The sequence below is a fragment of the Fusarium mangiferae genome (genome assembly GCF_900044065.1).
Source record: "Fusarium mangiferae strain MRC7560 genome assembly, contig: FMAN_scaffold001, whole genome shotgun sequence".
In the NCBI taxonomy this organism is placed as follows: domain Eukaryota; kingdom Fungi; phylum Ascomycota; class Sordariomycetes; order Hypocreales; family Nectriaceae; genus Fusarium; species Fusarium mangiferae.
The window spans coordinates 469,321-484,473 of record NW_024573921.1 but is presented as its reverse complement, the minus strand read 5'-3'; the positions used below and the strand labels follow the sequence as shown (position 1 = coordinate 484,473).

The 15,153-nt window shown below is 50.3% G+C and overlaps 5 protein-coding genes across 5 annotated transcripts; 4 read left to right on the top strand and 1 right to left on the bottom strand.

Annotated features, from left to right (window-relative positions):
• Nucleotides 1-494: 494 nt before the first annotated feature.
• On the top strand, nt 495-1,845 carry FMAN_00676 (uncharacterized protein; the record flags this gene model as incomplete). The annotated part of the gene is made up of 3 exons (XM_041824600.1): nt 495-899; nt 956-1,243; nt 1,297-1,845. The coding sequence occupies 3 exons, from the start codon at nt 495-497 to the stop codon at nt 1,843-1,845; spliced, it is 1,242 nt and encodes a 413-aa protein (XP_041676007.1).
• Nucleotides 1,846-3,773: 1,928 nt separating this feature from the next.
• FMAN_00675 (putative protein disulfide-isomerase precursor) lies at nt 3,774-5,398 on the top strand (the record flags this gene model as incomplete). The annotated part of the gene is made up of 3 exons (XM_041824489.1): nt 3,774-3,912; nt 3,975-4,191; nt 4,246-5,398. The coding sequence occupies 3 exons, from the start codon at nt 3,774-3,776 to the stop codon at nt 5,396-5,398; spliced, it is 1,509 nt and encodes a 502-aa protein (XP_041676006.1).
• Nucleotides 5,399-5,822: 424 nt separating this feature from the next.
• Nucleotides 5,823-6,291, bottom strand: FMAN_00674 (uncharacterized protein; the record flags this gene model as incomplete). Its single annotated transcript, XM_041824378.1, has 3 exons — nt 5,823-5,897; nt 5,997-6,102; nt 6,161-6,291. 3 exons carry the CDS (start codon nt 6,289-6,291, stop codon nt 5,823-5,825), a joined length of 312 nt encoding a protein of 103 aa, XP_041676005.1.
• Nucleotides 6,292-6,588: 297 nt separating this feature from the next.
• On the top strand, nt 6,589-7,445 carry FMAN_00673 (uncharacterized protein; the record flags this gene model as incomplete). The annotated part of the gene is made up of 2 exons (XM_041824266.1): nt 6,589-6,841; nt 6,895-7,445. The coding sequence occupies 2 exons, from the start codon at nt 6,589-6,591 to the stop codon at nt 7,443-7,445; spliced, it is 804 nt and encodes a 267-aa protein (XP_041676004.1).
• A 649-nt stretch (nt 7,446-8,094) lies between these two features.
• Nucleotides 8,095-10,714, top strand: FMAN_00672 (putative THS1-threonyl tRNA synthetase, cytosolic; the record flags this gene model as incomplete). The annotated part of the gene is made up of 7 exons (XM_041824155.1): nt 8,095-8,235; nt 8,327-8,408; nt 8,474-8,825; nt 8,880-9,147; nt 9,213-9,788; nt 9,838-10,501; nt 10,560-10,714. The coding sequence occupies 7 exons, from the start codon at nt 8,095-8,097 to the stop codon at nt 10,712-10,714; spliced, it is 2,238 nt and encodes a 745-aa protein (XP_041676003.1).
• Between the last annotated feature and the right edge of the window lie 4,439 nt (nt 10,715-15,153).

Genomic DNA, 15,153 nt, shown 5'->3' with positions numbered 1-15,153 from the left:
ACAAATTGGACACTAGAAACCCAAGAGGGAAACGATTCCTGGACGTCACAGTTGAATGGAGCGATAATGCTTGCAATAGCTTTAGTAAAGCAAGAAATCTATGCTCGCACGCCATCGTTCGCTTAGCTGAGCACACTATGACCGTCTTGATGATAGAGAGCTAGGCAAGAAGCAAGATCGCCATTGAGGTGTCGATGGATCAAGAGGAAAGATGGTTAGTGTTGGTGATATAAATACCATTTTTTCCCCACGCCTCACCTCCTTACATACAAAGAAATACATGCTCCTAGGATTGAGTCTATATTCCGTGATCATTCTCTGTTGACTTGGTGGATACGTGGAACCCAGTGGCATTGTATCAACACGGCGCATGATTTTGCAACCCGGTCAATAGCTTTAGACAAGCCCGACTTCAGCATAAATACTCACAACGTCGACAACCCTGTCAACCTAGACAGCACAGTTTACTAAGGTACTCAAGGTCACGTACAGCCATGGGCAACACAAACATGGAGAACAAGGCAGCCCCCGGGGTTCCTTACTTCACCCCGGCCCAAGAGCCACCGGCCGGAACCCCGCTCAAGACCGATTCCGCCCCGACGCTGTTCAAGCCTCTTCGCACTCGTGGCGTTGAGCAGCAGAATCGCTTTGTCGTTTCTCCTATGTGTACTTACTCCGCCAAGGGTGGTCACCTAACAGATTTTCATCTTGTTCATCTTGGCCAGTTCGCTCTTCAAGGTGCTGGCCTCGTCTTTGTTGAGGCCACCGCAGTTGAACCTCGGGGTCGGATCAGTCCTGAGGACTCTGGTCTCTGGGAGGATAGTCAAATCGTCCCTCTGAAGCGTATCACAGACTTCATCCATAGCCAAAACACCAAAGCTGCCATCCAACTCGCTCATGTAGGTTCATTATTTCAGGAGAAGCCTCAACGTTCCCAAGCTAACGTATCCTCTAGGCTGGTAGAAAAGCGAGCACAGTTGCGCCTTGGATCGGCGGTACCGTAAACAAAGCACTTGCTACCAAAGAGGTTGGCGGCTGGCCGGATGATATTGTCGCCCCCAGTGCTATCCCGTTCGCTGAAGGCTTTGGCACACCTCACGAGCTGACGACCGAGGAGATCAAGCATCTTGTGCAGAAATGGAGGGACTCCGCTATAAGAGCCGTCAAGGCTGGCTTTGATGTCATTGAGATCCACGCGGCTCACGGTTACCTCTTGCACCAGTTCCTTTCGCCTCTCTCCAACGTAAGTAATATTGATACTCGTTGACAAAAGTTCACCCACTGACATGATCCCAGGAACGAACGGACCAGTACGGAGGTAGCTTTGAGAACCGTGCCCGTCTCCTCTTCGAGATCATTGAAGCCATTCGCGCTGTTGTTCCCGAGGAGATGCCCGTCTGGGTGCGGATCTCTGCTACCGAGTGGATGGAGTGGAATGACGAGCCATCCTGGGATCTCGAGAGCAGTATTCAGCTCGCAAAACAGCTTCCTGACGCAGGGGTTGACGTGCTTGACATCAGCAGTGGAGGCAACTTGAAGGCACAAAAGATCAAGGTCCATCAAACGGTCCAGACCGACCTGGCAGGCAAGATCCGCGATGCCGTCCGTGCTGACGGAAAAGAGCTTCTGATTGGAACAGTTGGTTACATCACAGATGGTCCATTTGCTCGTTCACTCGTCCAGGAGAACGAGGATCCCAAGGCTGATCTCGTGCTTGCTGCAAGACAGTTCCTCAGGGAGCCCGACTTTGTTCTCAGTGCTGCTCATCAGCTGAACGTTGATGTCAAGTGGCCGATTCAGTATCACCGTGCACCACCTAAACCTCGAGGGCCTCACAGCAAGTAGAAAGGTAGCAGGCACATATTATGATACACGAAGCACTGAGCACTATTAAGCAATGGAAAAATAGCATTGAATTGAACATGATTACGGCTTTGAAAGCTGATGACATCTTTGAACTGTTCTTGACTTGGAACCGAAAACCTACCTATATCGGCATTCTCTGTGTATCGACTGGTTATCACCGCCAAGTCAGAAGCTGATAACTCTGTACTTAATAAAGTTGGGGGGGTAAGCGGAGGCAAGAAAAATTAGGATCTCCTATCTAAGTGATCAAAAGTTTTTGGTAAACCTAGGAAGTATATCTTATTAGTACTTCAGGTCAATTTATCGTGTCACGCTGATGCAGTATAGGTAGGGGGTTTTCTTCCTCCCGGAGGGAGTGGTATATTGTCCGGTATGTGACGGCGGAAGTATCATGGTGGGGCCGTGAACTGACCGTTCGGTGGGGCCGATGAGCTGAGTGAAGCGGGATCATGTTTCGCCTCATTCTTGTGACACGCACGTCTTTGTTTTCTCACGGCACTTGTCGATGTTTGACTCAACTACAAACAGAATTAGCTGACGAGGCAGCTGGATAAGCATTGGTGGATTCAGAAGGTGAATGGCATGAATCAGGAGGTCCAAGAACTCAGAATGCTATGACCATCGGGATTGGTCAGATGGGAAAAGAAGACTTGGGCCAAACAATGTGGTTTGAGTTGGAGGCTGGATTGGATGTAATTCGTGGAAAAGAATATCGAGCAGTAAGGAGATGATGGAATGCCATTCATCTAATGTTAACTACCTAACTACCTTACCTAGTACTTACGTGAGCAAATCCTCTATCCATGTCACGTTCAACATTGGCAAGGCTGGTGGTACCTGGGTACTTAGGCTGTCACAGAGACGTGGCCTTTTGGCTTGAGACAAAGGTGTTGCCACATTGAACAGATGCTGATCTGTAATCGTTACTTCAAATACCATCTCATTTAGCCAGGGGTTCCGAGCCGTTCGGAGGGTCAAATCCCGTTTTATTGCAGCTTAATTGGGCAATTTTCTTTGCACGTCCCTGATCCGTCATTATCAGAGTTTCACTTTGGAGGGAATGTGGTGTAGGTGATGGTCCAACATAAACAATGGCAAGCCAAAGAAAAGTAAAGGGTACTTTCTCATAGTGAGATATCGAGCCTGTTTCACGCACGATCCTTTAACTTAGTACCTGATTATAAATATCTGCATTACATTGAACCAACATTCAATGCTTCATTCTTTGACGATCCATTCATGATCCATAAGCAGTTCAGCGGCGGTGGACCTGCCTAGGGACCCGAGACCCTACAGCAGCTGAGGGGGTCTGGCGCTTCCTGTAGGGCAGCTTCGCCCAATGACAAGTAGCGCCTGTCCCTTGCTACGGCCTGAAAGGGCTTAGAGCCCGGTAAGCAAACCCACTAGCTTTCCGCCGCTTTGGAGGGGCCGTACCTGTCTAGGTAGCCTGTAGCCCGTCTGCAGAGTGCTCCTGCGGTATGGGCTGTAGGCTTGTGCTTGATCATCGACTGCCACCAAACAAAAGGGACACTTGTTCAATTGAAAGCTGGACCCCCCCGGAGCAATCCCTCGTCCCTCCACCTTTGGCCCGCGCAAGACTCAGCGGGAGTTGTCTCCGAGTGGGGTTGACTGATGTTAGTTGGCTCCAACCTCTCTCAAACCATTGTACCCTCCCGTAGCTTTCTCTACAGCACGGTACATGCGGCTGTGGATGTGGGTGTAGATGTACGTTACCTGTCCTCAAGTTCTAACTACAAAACTCTCCTCCATCTTCCCTCCACTTCCCAACTCAAATCTTCCTCTTCCTCTTCTTCCTCCATCTTCCTTTATATTGCCTGCCCTGTCCTGTTCAGCGGAACCTTCTCTTTGTGTTTTATAGGATACCCCAATCAAAAAGACAGCCCATCATGCACCACAAGAAGATCGCCTGCAGCTTCATGGCTGCTCTGGCTGCCTATGCCTCTGCTGCCGACTCGGATGTTCACCAGCTGACCAAGGACACCTTCGAGGAGTTTGTCAAGTCCAACAATCTCGTCCTCGCTGAGTGTAAGACCTCATTGAAGCTTCCCCCCCCCCCCCCATCCGCCGCTAACAGCTTCTTTCTGCAGTCTTTGCTCCCTGGTGCGGTCACTGCAAGGCCCTCGCCCCCGAGTACGAGGAGGCCGCCACAACTCTCAAGGAGAAGAACATCAAGCTCGCCAAGATTGACTGCACTGAGGAGTCCGACCTCTGCAAAGATCAGGGCGTCGAGGGTTACCCCACCCTCAAAGTCTTCCGTGGCCTTGACAATGTCACTCCCTACTCTGGCCAGCGCAAGGCTGCTGGGTAAGTCGACACCTGTCATGATCAGCTGAGATTTCGACTGACTCACTTATACAGTATCACTTCCTACATGATCAAGCAGTCCCTTCCCGCTGTCTCCATTCTCACAAAGGACACCCTCGAGGAGTTCAAGACCGCCGACAAGGTTGTCGTCGTCGCCTACCTCAACGCCGACGATAAGAGCTCCAACGAGACCTTCTCCAAGCTGGCCGAGGGTCTCCGTGATACCTACCTCTTCGGTGGCGTCAACGACGCTGCTGTTGCCGAGGCTGAGGGTGTCAAGGCCCCCGCCCTGGTTGTCTACAAGTCTTTCGATGAGGGCAAGAACACCTTCACCGAGAAGTTCGAGGAGGATGCCATTGCCTCTTTCATTACCACTTCTGCCACCCCTCTCATTGGTGAGGTCGGCCCTGAGACCTACTCCAGCTACATGTCTGCTGGCATTCCTCTCGCCTACATCTTCTCCGAGACTCCTGAGGAGCGCAAGGAGCTTGGTGATGCCCTCAAGCCCATCGCTGAGAAGTTCAAGGGCAAGATCAACTTCGCCACCATTGACGCCAAGGCCTTCGGTGCTCACGCTGGTAACTTGAACCTCAAGACTGACAAGTTCCCTTCCTTCGCCATCCAGGAGGTTGTCAAGAATCAGAAGTTCCCCTTCGACCAGGAGAAGGAGATCACACATGATAACATCGCCAAGTTCGTTGGGGACTTCGCCGCTGGCAAGATTGAGCCCAGCATCAAGTCTGAGCCCATTCCTGAGACCCAGGAGGGCCCCGTCACTGTTGTCGTTGCCAAGAGCTACAACGACATTGTCCTTGATGACACCAAGGATGTCCTGATTGAGTTCTACGCTCCTTGGTGCGGTCACTGCAAGGCTCTCGCCCCCAAGTACGATGACCTTGCTTCTCAGTTCGCCGCTTCCGAGTTCAAGGACAAGGTTGTCATCGCCAAGGTTGATGCTACCCTCAACGATGTCCCCGACGAGATCCAGGGTTTCCCCACCATCAAGCTCTACGCCGCTGGTGCTAAGGACGCTCCCGTCACATACCAGGGCTCTCGCACCGTCGAGGACCTCGCCAACTTCATCAAGGAGAACGGCAAGTACAAGGCCGAGCTCCCCGTCAAGGAGGAGGGCACTGAGGAGGCTGCCCCCGCCGCCAGTGAGGAGAAGAAGGATGCCGAGGAGGAGGATGTCCATGATGAGCTGTAAAGAATTGATGTCAACAACAACGATAGTACACAAAATGGGGTATATCTGATTTTTTGGGCGCGGGTTCTTTTGGGTGCTCACATTTGATCGCACCTCTAGGTTTTAGTTTTCGTGGCAATGGGACCATTTCATGACTTGACTACTATCTTGACCTCTGTATCAACTTCACCGTGACCTTGACGTTCTTCTTACACAGACCGCATGATATCTTATGGATTGGGCTTGCAGTTATGCTCGTAACGTAGCACATGATCGTACATGTCTCCTCAATCGCGTTGATGGCAGTCTCAAACCCAAATACTAATAGGAAATGCGATGGGAGCCATTCTCATTTCAACTCGTCCACCAGAGACCCAACGGAGCTTATTCTCCCCCCTCGCCCCGACTATTTTATACAATTATGTCTTTATCCCGTCTTCTCCGTCTATTTCTTGCCCTGCGTCCTGGTCTCCAGAGCCTGCACGTGGTTGCTCAGACGGGTGACGGAGGCTTGTAGAGTCTGGCCGAAAAGTGTTAGCACGTGGTCAGGCGGTTGAAATTGGAGGCAACTTAGATTAGGATCTCTCTAATCAATTGCCTCATCTCATTCGTTACGCACATAAATATCCTCGGTCAACAGGTCGTTGGCGATCTTGTACTCCTTGAGGAGATAGCTGTAGGAGGCGCTGCCCGCGAGAAAGCTACCGAGAAGGAAGCCGAAAAGACTGAAAACAAAGTCAACAACATTATTTCCGTCGAGAGAGTGTTTCTGCCATCACTAACCCTCCACGGAAAGCCCCCAAAGGTTTCCTGGCAGGAAGAGGCGAATCGGCCATCCGTCGGGCAGATGTGCTGAAGGATCGGGTAGCCAGAGCGCGGCTGCTGGACAACAGGACTCTTGGGGCGAAAGACATTGCTGCGACTTCAGTGGTGGACGTCGGATTGTGCGGTGTTTATCTCGTGGGAGCAATAGGTGTCGATGGCGATGGACGTCAGAGGTACAGTTACGACAGAGCTACAACCGGAGCCGGGTGCTCGGAATATTCTGAGCTCGGCGGGAATTGGAGTGTGCTTTTCGAGCTTTCTGGCTCGTGATTGGCTACGTCACAAGACCAGCGGTATAGTGTGGATTTTCTATGCAGGTCCTTGATACTCTCCCTTGGTCATATTCTTCTTTTTCTTCTTCTCAGAATCCTGAATTATAAACGACGATGAACAATTTCGGGGTCATCGAGCTCGCCAGCGCAAAGACAACCTCGGCGCCAGGCTGGGCTTATGTCCCCGACAATACAATCAGTCGCCCGACAGCGCCAACCAACAGGAAGCGCGCGAGGAATGTTCCTGGTCTTACATATAGTGACTTGACGGCTCGACAAGATAATAAAATTCGAAAAGAAGCCGAGGCTTTAGATAAAGATGGTGGAAAGGATAACACAATACCGTTGCCAGTCAAGAGCGGAAGAAGTATGCGCGCGACCTCAGCATTATGCGAAAGGAAAGGAATTGACTTCAGGCAGCGCAAGGAAAACACACACCTAATGTTCGTAAGATTCTACAATCGCAGAAGACATTCGGGAACCACTTGGACGACTTCCTCGCGATGCAGGCACTTGCAGAGGCCAACCCTACGAATTCTCGTTCCGCTGCTTCTGGCGCAAACAACAAACGGCCATCGAATAGTAGAAGAGATACTCCCTCATCCTCGAAACCGCCGCAAGAGGACGACATAGCGATGGCCGACGCCGACGCCGACGCCGACGCTCCGACTGTTCTTCCTGAATCATCGAGACCTTCACCACCGAGCCACCCTGGCGATAACGATCCTTTACTTATGTCGCGTGTTCCCGACACGCCGTCCGACGAGGAGCTGCGCAGGCTCCTTTCCCACCCTCCCTTGAACTATGGCGAAGTGACGGGCCATCGAGACAACAAGTATCCCGTTAGATCGTTCTGTGAGGTCTGCGGGTATTGGGGGCGTGTGAGGTGTATGAAGTGTGGAACAAGAGTCTGCGCACTGGATTGTTTGGAGGCGCATAAGGAAGAGTGTGTCACACGCTATGGACTTTGAATACTGTCCGTTCAGTTCCTGTTTACGGATGCAGTTTTGGCATGATTCATGACATGGAAACGGGATGCCATGGCGTTACGGATTGCTGGGTTGGAAAATAGCGTGATACCCCTGATTTACCTAGGATAAGATTATTGTTGATGATTCTTGTGACTGAGTCGAAAACCTGCGATGTCGGAATTGGATTGAGTCCTTTCTGCATTGGTCATCATGAGTTTCATTACGTGGTATATATTGTTCGGTCTGACTCTACTGTTCGAGTGCCGTGTGAGTGAGCTGAAGGGGACGAAGACACTGGGTATCAGCTTTCGGCATGTGACTATTGTTTATGAGAAACCCAATTTGTCGGGGCATGCCAAAATACAAGAAATAACTAGGTAACTATTTTGAACAAGTATAGAATGATTGATTACATCAATGGCATCTCTGTTTGATATGGAGGCAAGTTTCTAAGGCTACAGCTCTTGATACTAAAGCGCCCAACCAAACGGTACTATTCCCGTGCCCCAGCCAAATTCGCAGTGACTCAATTCTAACCCCACCTTCGTGTTTAATGCCCCTTGTGCCCCGCCATCGACAAGACAAGACCACTTCCAAGTGCCCAACTTCCTCCCACCAAATCTTCAACATCCGCGCGAGAGTTCTCAACATGTCGTCCGATCAAGCTGATGCTGCCAAGGCGGCCGAGGGCGCGTCTGAGAAGAGCTTGCCTTCTCGCCCTGCTAAGCAACCCAAGGAGAAGCAGCCCAAGGATAAGTCTGCCAAGGGTGGAAAGTCTGCTGGCCTCGAAGTTGGTGTCCCTTTCTTGGCTGCGGTGTACATGGCGATACATCGCAGGGCATCATGGCGCCGCGTTGTAACCTGCTAACGGTGTATGATAGCTCCCTGAGACCCCCGAGTTCATCCAGCACCGACTCGATCTCTTCGATAAGATCAAGGCCCGACAGGACGCCGAAATCGCTGGTGGGTGATCCAAATCCCCCTCACGCCTGCGTCCCTCGACTCGAACCGACTGACAAGAATCATAGCCAAACCTCGCGAGGAAATCACCATCTCGCTTCCCAATGGCAAAGAGGAAAAGGGAACTTCATGGGAGACCACCCCTGGCGCTATCGCCAAGGGCATCTCCAAGTCTCTTTTCGAGCGCACTGTCATCTCCAGAGTGGACGGTGAGTTGTGGGATCTGACCCGACCGCTCGAGAAGAGCTGCAAGCTCGAGCTCCTTGACTTTGAACACACCGAAGGCAAGAAGGTTTTCTGGCACTCTTCTGCCCATATTCTTGGAGAGGCTGCCGAGAAACGCTTTGGTTGTTATCTATGCAATGGTCCCCCTACTGAGGACCCCCCTGGATTCTACTACGATATGGCCAACATGGGAGAGTGCGTAGAAGGCTTCGAATAATTTGCCGGAGACTTTACTGACATGAGCCCTAGGCAAGTCGTCACTGATGAGGATAAGAAGGCCCTTGAGCAGCTCTCCAACAACATCGTCAAACAGAAGCAGCCTTTTGAGCGTCTGGAAATGACCAAGGATGAGCTCCTCGAGATGTTCAAGTACAGCAAGTACAAGGAGTATTTCATTCAACAGCGTGTTCCCGATGGCACCAAGAGTACTGTGTACCGATGCGGTCCCCTAATTGATCTGTGCCGAGGACCTCACGTACCCACCACTGGCAACATCAAGGCCTTTTCCGTTCTCAGGGTATGTCAATATGATATATACAATTCCTAATCTTGACACGATGGGCTTGAGCTGATGTCCAACAGAATTCCGCTGCCTACTGGCTTGGTGACAGCAACAACGAGTCTGTCCAGCGTATTGCTGGTATCTCATTCCCCGACAAGAAGGCTCTTGAAGAGTACAAGCACTTCCTGGCCGAGGCTGCCAAGCGCAACCACCGAAAGATCGGTACTGATCAAAAGCTCTTCTTCTTCGACGAGGCGTCTCCTGGGTCTGCTTTCTTCCTACCACACGGCGTGCGCATCTACAATGCCTTGATGGAGCTTATCAAAGGCGAGTATCAAAAACGTGAATTCGACGAAGTTATGTCTCCAAACATGTACAAGGCGGATTTGTGGAAGACATCAGGTCACTGGGGCCACTACGAGGAGAACATGTTCACCTTCGAGGTTGAGAAGGAGAAGTTTGGGTTGAAGCCCATGAACTGCCCTGGACACTGCAAGATCTTTGCCCACTCCGATGTCACTTATAAGGACCTCCCCTGGAGGATGGCCGATTTTGGTGTTTTGCACCGAAACGAGTTCTCCGGGGCTCTTTCAGGCCTTACTCGAGTCCGTCGTTTCCAACAGGACGATGCTCACATCTTCTGTACTGTGGATCAGGTATGATGGCTCCTACTAACTGGCTCATGCTTTTACTAATGTACTCTAGATCCGAGAGGAAATCGAATCTGCTTTCGACTTTTTGAGCAGTGTTTACGGTATCTTTGGTTTCACATTCAAGCTTAAGCTGTCCACCCGACCCGAGAAGTACGTCGGTGACATCGCTACCTGGGATTCCGCCGAGAAGAAGCTCGAAGAGGCTCTCAACTCATTCTCCGAGAAGACGGGTGCTAAGTGGGAGTTTAACCCCGGTGATGGTGCTTTCTATGGACCCAAGATCGATATTGCTCTGTTTGATGCCCTGAAGCGTGAGCACCAATGCGGTACTATGCAGCTCGACTTCAACCTGCCTCGACGATTCAAGCTTCGATATGTCGCTAACAAGGGCGAGACCGGAGTCAGTGATGGTAGCAACCCCGAGGAGGATCTTCCTGCCGGATATGCACGACCTGTCATGATTCACCGAGCCGTTCTAGGCAGCTTCGAGCGAATGTTTGGTATTCTGACCGAGCACTTTGGCGGCAAGTGGCCATTCTGGCTCAGCCCCCGACAGGTCTTGGTTGTACCTGTCATGCCTGCTGCCAACGACTACGCCAAGGAGGTTCAGCAGATCTTCCGAGCAAAGGGACTCTACAGTGATGTGGACCTGAGCAGCAACACTTTCCAGAAGAAGATCCGCACCGGTCAGCTGGAGCAGTACAACTTTATCTTTGGTGAGTTTGGAATGTAAGCTGCCTTGTTTAAGGGCCAATGGCTAACCGGATTGTATAGTTGTCGGTGCCGAGGAGGCCAGCTCACGCACCCTCAACATCCGTAACCGAGACGACCAAGCCACCCAGGCAAAGGGTGAGCTGGTTCCTATTGACGAAGCTCTTGAGAAGATGGTTCAGCTCAAGTCTTCGCGAGGACTTGTGAACAAGCTGTAGAGGGATGTGATAGGTTTGTTATGACACTGAAGGGGACGGCGCGTACAGAGGGTGAGACTAAAAGCAGAGGGTATATGAATTCACAGTCAGCCAAATGAGACATGTTAGATGATGACAGGCACGGGAACTCGCATGGAGAAGTAGAGTCAAGAACAGAAACAGATATCCAAGTAGCGGTCAATGGAGAAAAGAACGCTTCTTGAACAGGCTGATGGTTGATTGGTGTCAGATCCCACGGGATGAATTCATAGCCGCAAGCTATAGGTGGAAGTTTGACGTGGCAATCAACATGCATCCCGATGTTTCGGAACGCCCAGTCAAAGGGATTGGGGGAGAATTGGGCAATGCGAGATAGGCTATCGAGCTCGATCGCCGCCTAGCCAATATCACAAACTGCAAGAGACCTGACATCCATCGGGCTGAGCAAGTGTGAGTCTAAGATCCACAACAGAAGCCTTTTTAGCTTCATGTCGAGAAGAAGAGGCAGGGATAATATGAGAAGTGACGAACAGTCAAAAGGTCGGGCGAAAGAGAACCGGACAAGCCGTGTTTTCCTCGGGTCCAAGGGGTTGCTGCCCTCGTTGTGTAACATGACGATGGCCGATCGAAAGGTTGAGAATATCGATATCCCCGATTTCAAGCCAGTCCTCGGTGTAAGGATTGTCAATCATGGCTTGAGTTGGGATGAGATGAGCTGCCGAAAGTTGCTTTTTCTCAAGAGTGACAAATAGGAGCAGTTGGATAGGATATTCAAAGATTCTTGGTATGCTGACCTAGTACATTCCGAAACTGGGAATTGAATGAACTTGTCATTTGAGGCGTAAAAGATCACGCCTTGAAATACCTGTGATGAGGTATAATTGTCACGGTGACTTACAGCATACCACTAGTGTATACATACTTCAGTATGGGGGTCATTGTTGACTCCAGATCACAAGAACCCGCAAGCCACTGATTATGTCTGAAAAGCATCTCGAGTGGAGGCCATGCTCGGTTTAATTGCCGGTGAAAAATGGCGTCGAAATGGAAGTGGGTAAAACATGATATATCACATCTGATAGAAAAAGAAAGGAAAGGAAAAGAGGACCCACGAAGCCGGTGAGAGGAGAGAAAGAAGATTGTGGGCTGAGGTTAATAAACGCACGAACAAAGAGCTTTTCTCAGGGCCGACTAAAGGGAGACAAGAGCAATGAGGCAGTGCGTCTAAAACGAGTCACGGGATGGTTTATGATGTATCAAATTCGGGTGCCAGCCAACAACTCGAGGACCTACCTAGGTATGATAGATCAGAAGAAACGATGACAGCACGTAAAAGTGCTGTACTGTGTGAAGAAGATGTACTGCGCTGCGTTTAGTAGCAGAAAATGAAAATAGAAGACGCGACTATGACAACATGTCGGGCTGTGAGCATGGAAATAACAGGACGGCAGCGTGGATTTCGCAGTTTTTGGTGGTGTTTGATACTTTGGTGATAGATCCCGTAGAGTGGAGCCTTGTGGGAGAGACATCCCTTCCGACAAGCAGGGAAAAGAGCAAGACATGCTTATGGCTGCAGTGAGAACAGAACTGAATCAACACCCTAAACATCCAATTATGTATGTAAGTATAGATTGGCTCTTTGACTCTGAGTGTACCGTACGTACGAGTCAATGATTATTGCTGTCCCTGGTCTCGGAGTTTTTCGAATTCTGTCACGAACACCAGTATCCTCTGCCAAGAACCCCTGGGCTGCAACTATCTGCATCTATAACCACTACAGGAAAAGACTAGCCACCCCGTGGTCGGACTTGGCAGCCAGATGCCTGCTCGGTCAGATCCGCCTGCGACTCCAGAGTATCATCGAGGTGAGAAGAAGCAGGGCGTCACGTAATACGTCCTTTTTGTCTCTGTCTCTCTGTGCTACGTCAAGCATTGCAGCAATTTGCTTTGCTGTGTTCCAGGTCCGTGGGATTGCGTGTGTACATCCCGCACTGGAGGGATGCGTCGAATGGGGGCCGGGTTTTGGTTTTGGTGGGTGGCACAAAAAGATGAGACAGCGCCGATGCCACTGAGGCGAGCTTCAGTATAGACTTAGCAGGCGAGTGTGTCGTTCTCAAGGTATAGTACCTATGGCCGTAGCATCCCGTTGTCAGGCATACCTATGTATGTATGTACTGTATGTATTGCATCTGGAAGCCAGCCTGGTGACATTCACTGCTGCAGCGGCCAACTAAAGTCGAATCCGAGCTAAACCCAGCTCAGATAACAAAAGACATGAGGGTCCGTGATTTGAGACAGTGACAGACAGTCAGAGAGCACTAGAACACATAGGCTGTGAGGTATGTGAGGTATGCAACAGAGGGGGAGGGCCTCATTATTTCCAAGGTATTCTGACTGGTCAGTGGTCAGTTCAGACCGGTCAAGCACTTCATACAGTAGCTCGAGTTCAGTGCGAGACATGGAGGTCGGGTCCACAATCCCTAATTGTTATTTCCCATCAACCAACAGTGCGGTTATAGTTGACATGAATGATTATGTGGGTTTAGCGTCCCTCGTGGCATGAGAGGTCCCTGAGATAATATTTACTTGTCCGCTCAATATCGAGCTGATAACTAGGCACTTACATAGGTGCTAGGGCAGTGAGTGAGTCTGGGGTGACACAGAACATCGTATGCTGATGCTGTTGTTTCACCAGGGCTGTAGGTTGTGCAATGCGAGGATCTCAGTGTGATCCAAGCTGGCCAAGTTTGCGAGAATGTAATGGGAATATCCCGGTTGTCTATGGTCAGATTGGGGTTGTACGAGAAGCAGGCTGTGGTCTTGACAAAATAAGCAGTCTATTATTACCATCGGTTCGAGTGATGTGTGTAAGCAGTGGAGGCAGGAATCTCCTGATATGGATATGAGAGCATTGCCTATCGCAATGGTTGGATCTGCAGGTCGCTCGGTGTGGACAGATGTCGCAGATGCGTTGTCGTACCGCGAGTGAGTAGGTAGGTATCCCATTACCAAGAGTGGTGGTGTATATATGGCAAAGTTCACGAGACCTATTTTTCGTTCCTATGTTGGGTAGTATAGTCTGTGTTTAGACACGATTCGTCGTCGACGACGACGACGACGACGACAGCTCAGCTACTAATTACCTACTACGTACGTAGAAGGAGAAAGATTGATAAAAGTCCCTTCCTAGCCTTCCTATAACCGAGGGCGAACAAAGATCGGGTTGCATTCCCCATTCAAGGCCCCTGCCGCTGCTGGTCAAAGCAAGGTCCCCAGATCCATGCAATTCATGTCTGCATGCATCCATCTCTCAATCGGGCAACTTAACTTTGATGCTGGGGAGCCGGGCAATGGTGCTGTATGTATTCAGGGATAGAGAGACAGATGCATAAGGTAGAAGAATATTGTATGCATGATTATACTTATACGACAATATTGCGATATATAGCCTGAACGCGAGCTGGGACAAGGGCTTCGGCGCTGAGGACCTCAAATACTACTAATCTATGGGTAGTATTCCAGACACACATTGGAGACTACCTACCTACTAGGGGTGTAGCTGACAGTCGTCAAGTCACTGTGACGAGACCTTCTCCTCTGAATGATCCAAGCTACCGCGCGCCAGCCCGCTCACCCGCTCCCGCCCATCGTTCAGATCGTTGACTAGCGTCAGTCTGTGCTGAGGATACTGTGTGTACCCAAAGGTTAGTACCTACTAAGGTAGGTAAGGTTAGTACCTAAGGAGGGCACGGTTAAAGTGCGGAGAGGCTGGCTGGCCCTTCCATCCATTCATTCATTCATTCTGTTTCTCGTCTTCCTACAAACGAGGGCACGGCCTTTGTTACTGGTGATAACTGACGAGCATCATCCTCAAGTCAGCAACTGTTTTACGTAGGTGGGCAAGTAGGTATACATCAGTATTTCTTCAACTAGGTACCTATACTAGCATAAGGTAAATAACAGTACTATACATAGCACAAGGAGAAGGGGGGAAAAGCAATCCTGTATAGGTACTCCGTATACCAGCCAGGCCTTACAACAACCTAGACTCAATTCTCGCTTCTCAGGACAACCCCCATTCTTCTCATTCCATATCCATGGATCTTTACCAACACATCTCCACTAACTACTCTACTATACACTACCTTACCTTACCTTAGCCACTACCTCTACAGTACTGTATATACCCCCTGCACTTTCATCCACCCATCACAATCAATCACCCTCCAAATCTTGACCTGATCAGCAGAAACAAAAAAGAGGCGTCAGGCTGGTATTTCTCTGGCATCCAATCTAGCCAATACACTACGGCATGGCTTATGCTGAAACATGGAACTTCGATCCCCCACCTAACCCACGGCGATTTCCCGGGGACCTCCAGTGATCTGCTCCCCCCCCTGGTCTTTGTCCCCGAATGCTAAATGCGGGCAGCCACTTTAGGTTTTCTAGTTGACCCAGGG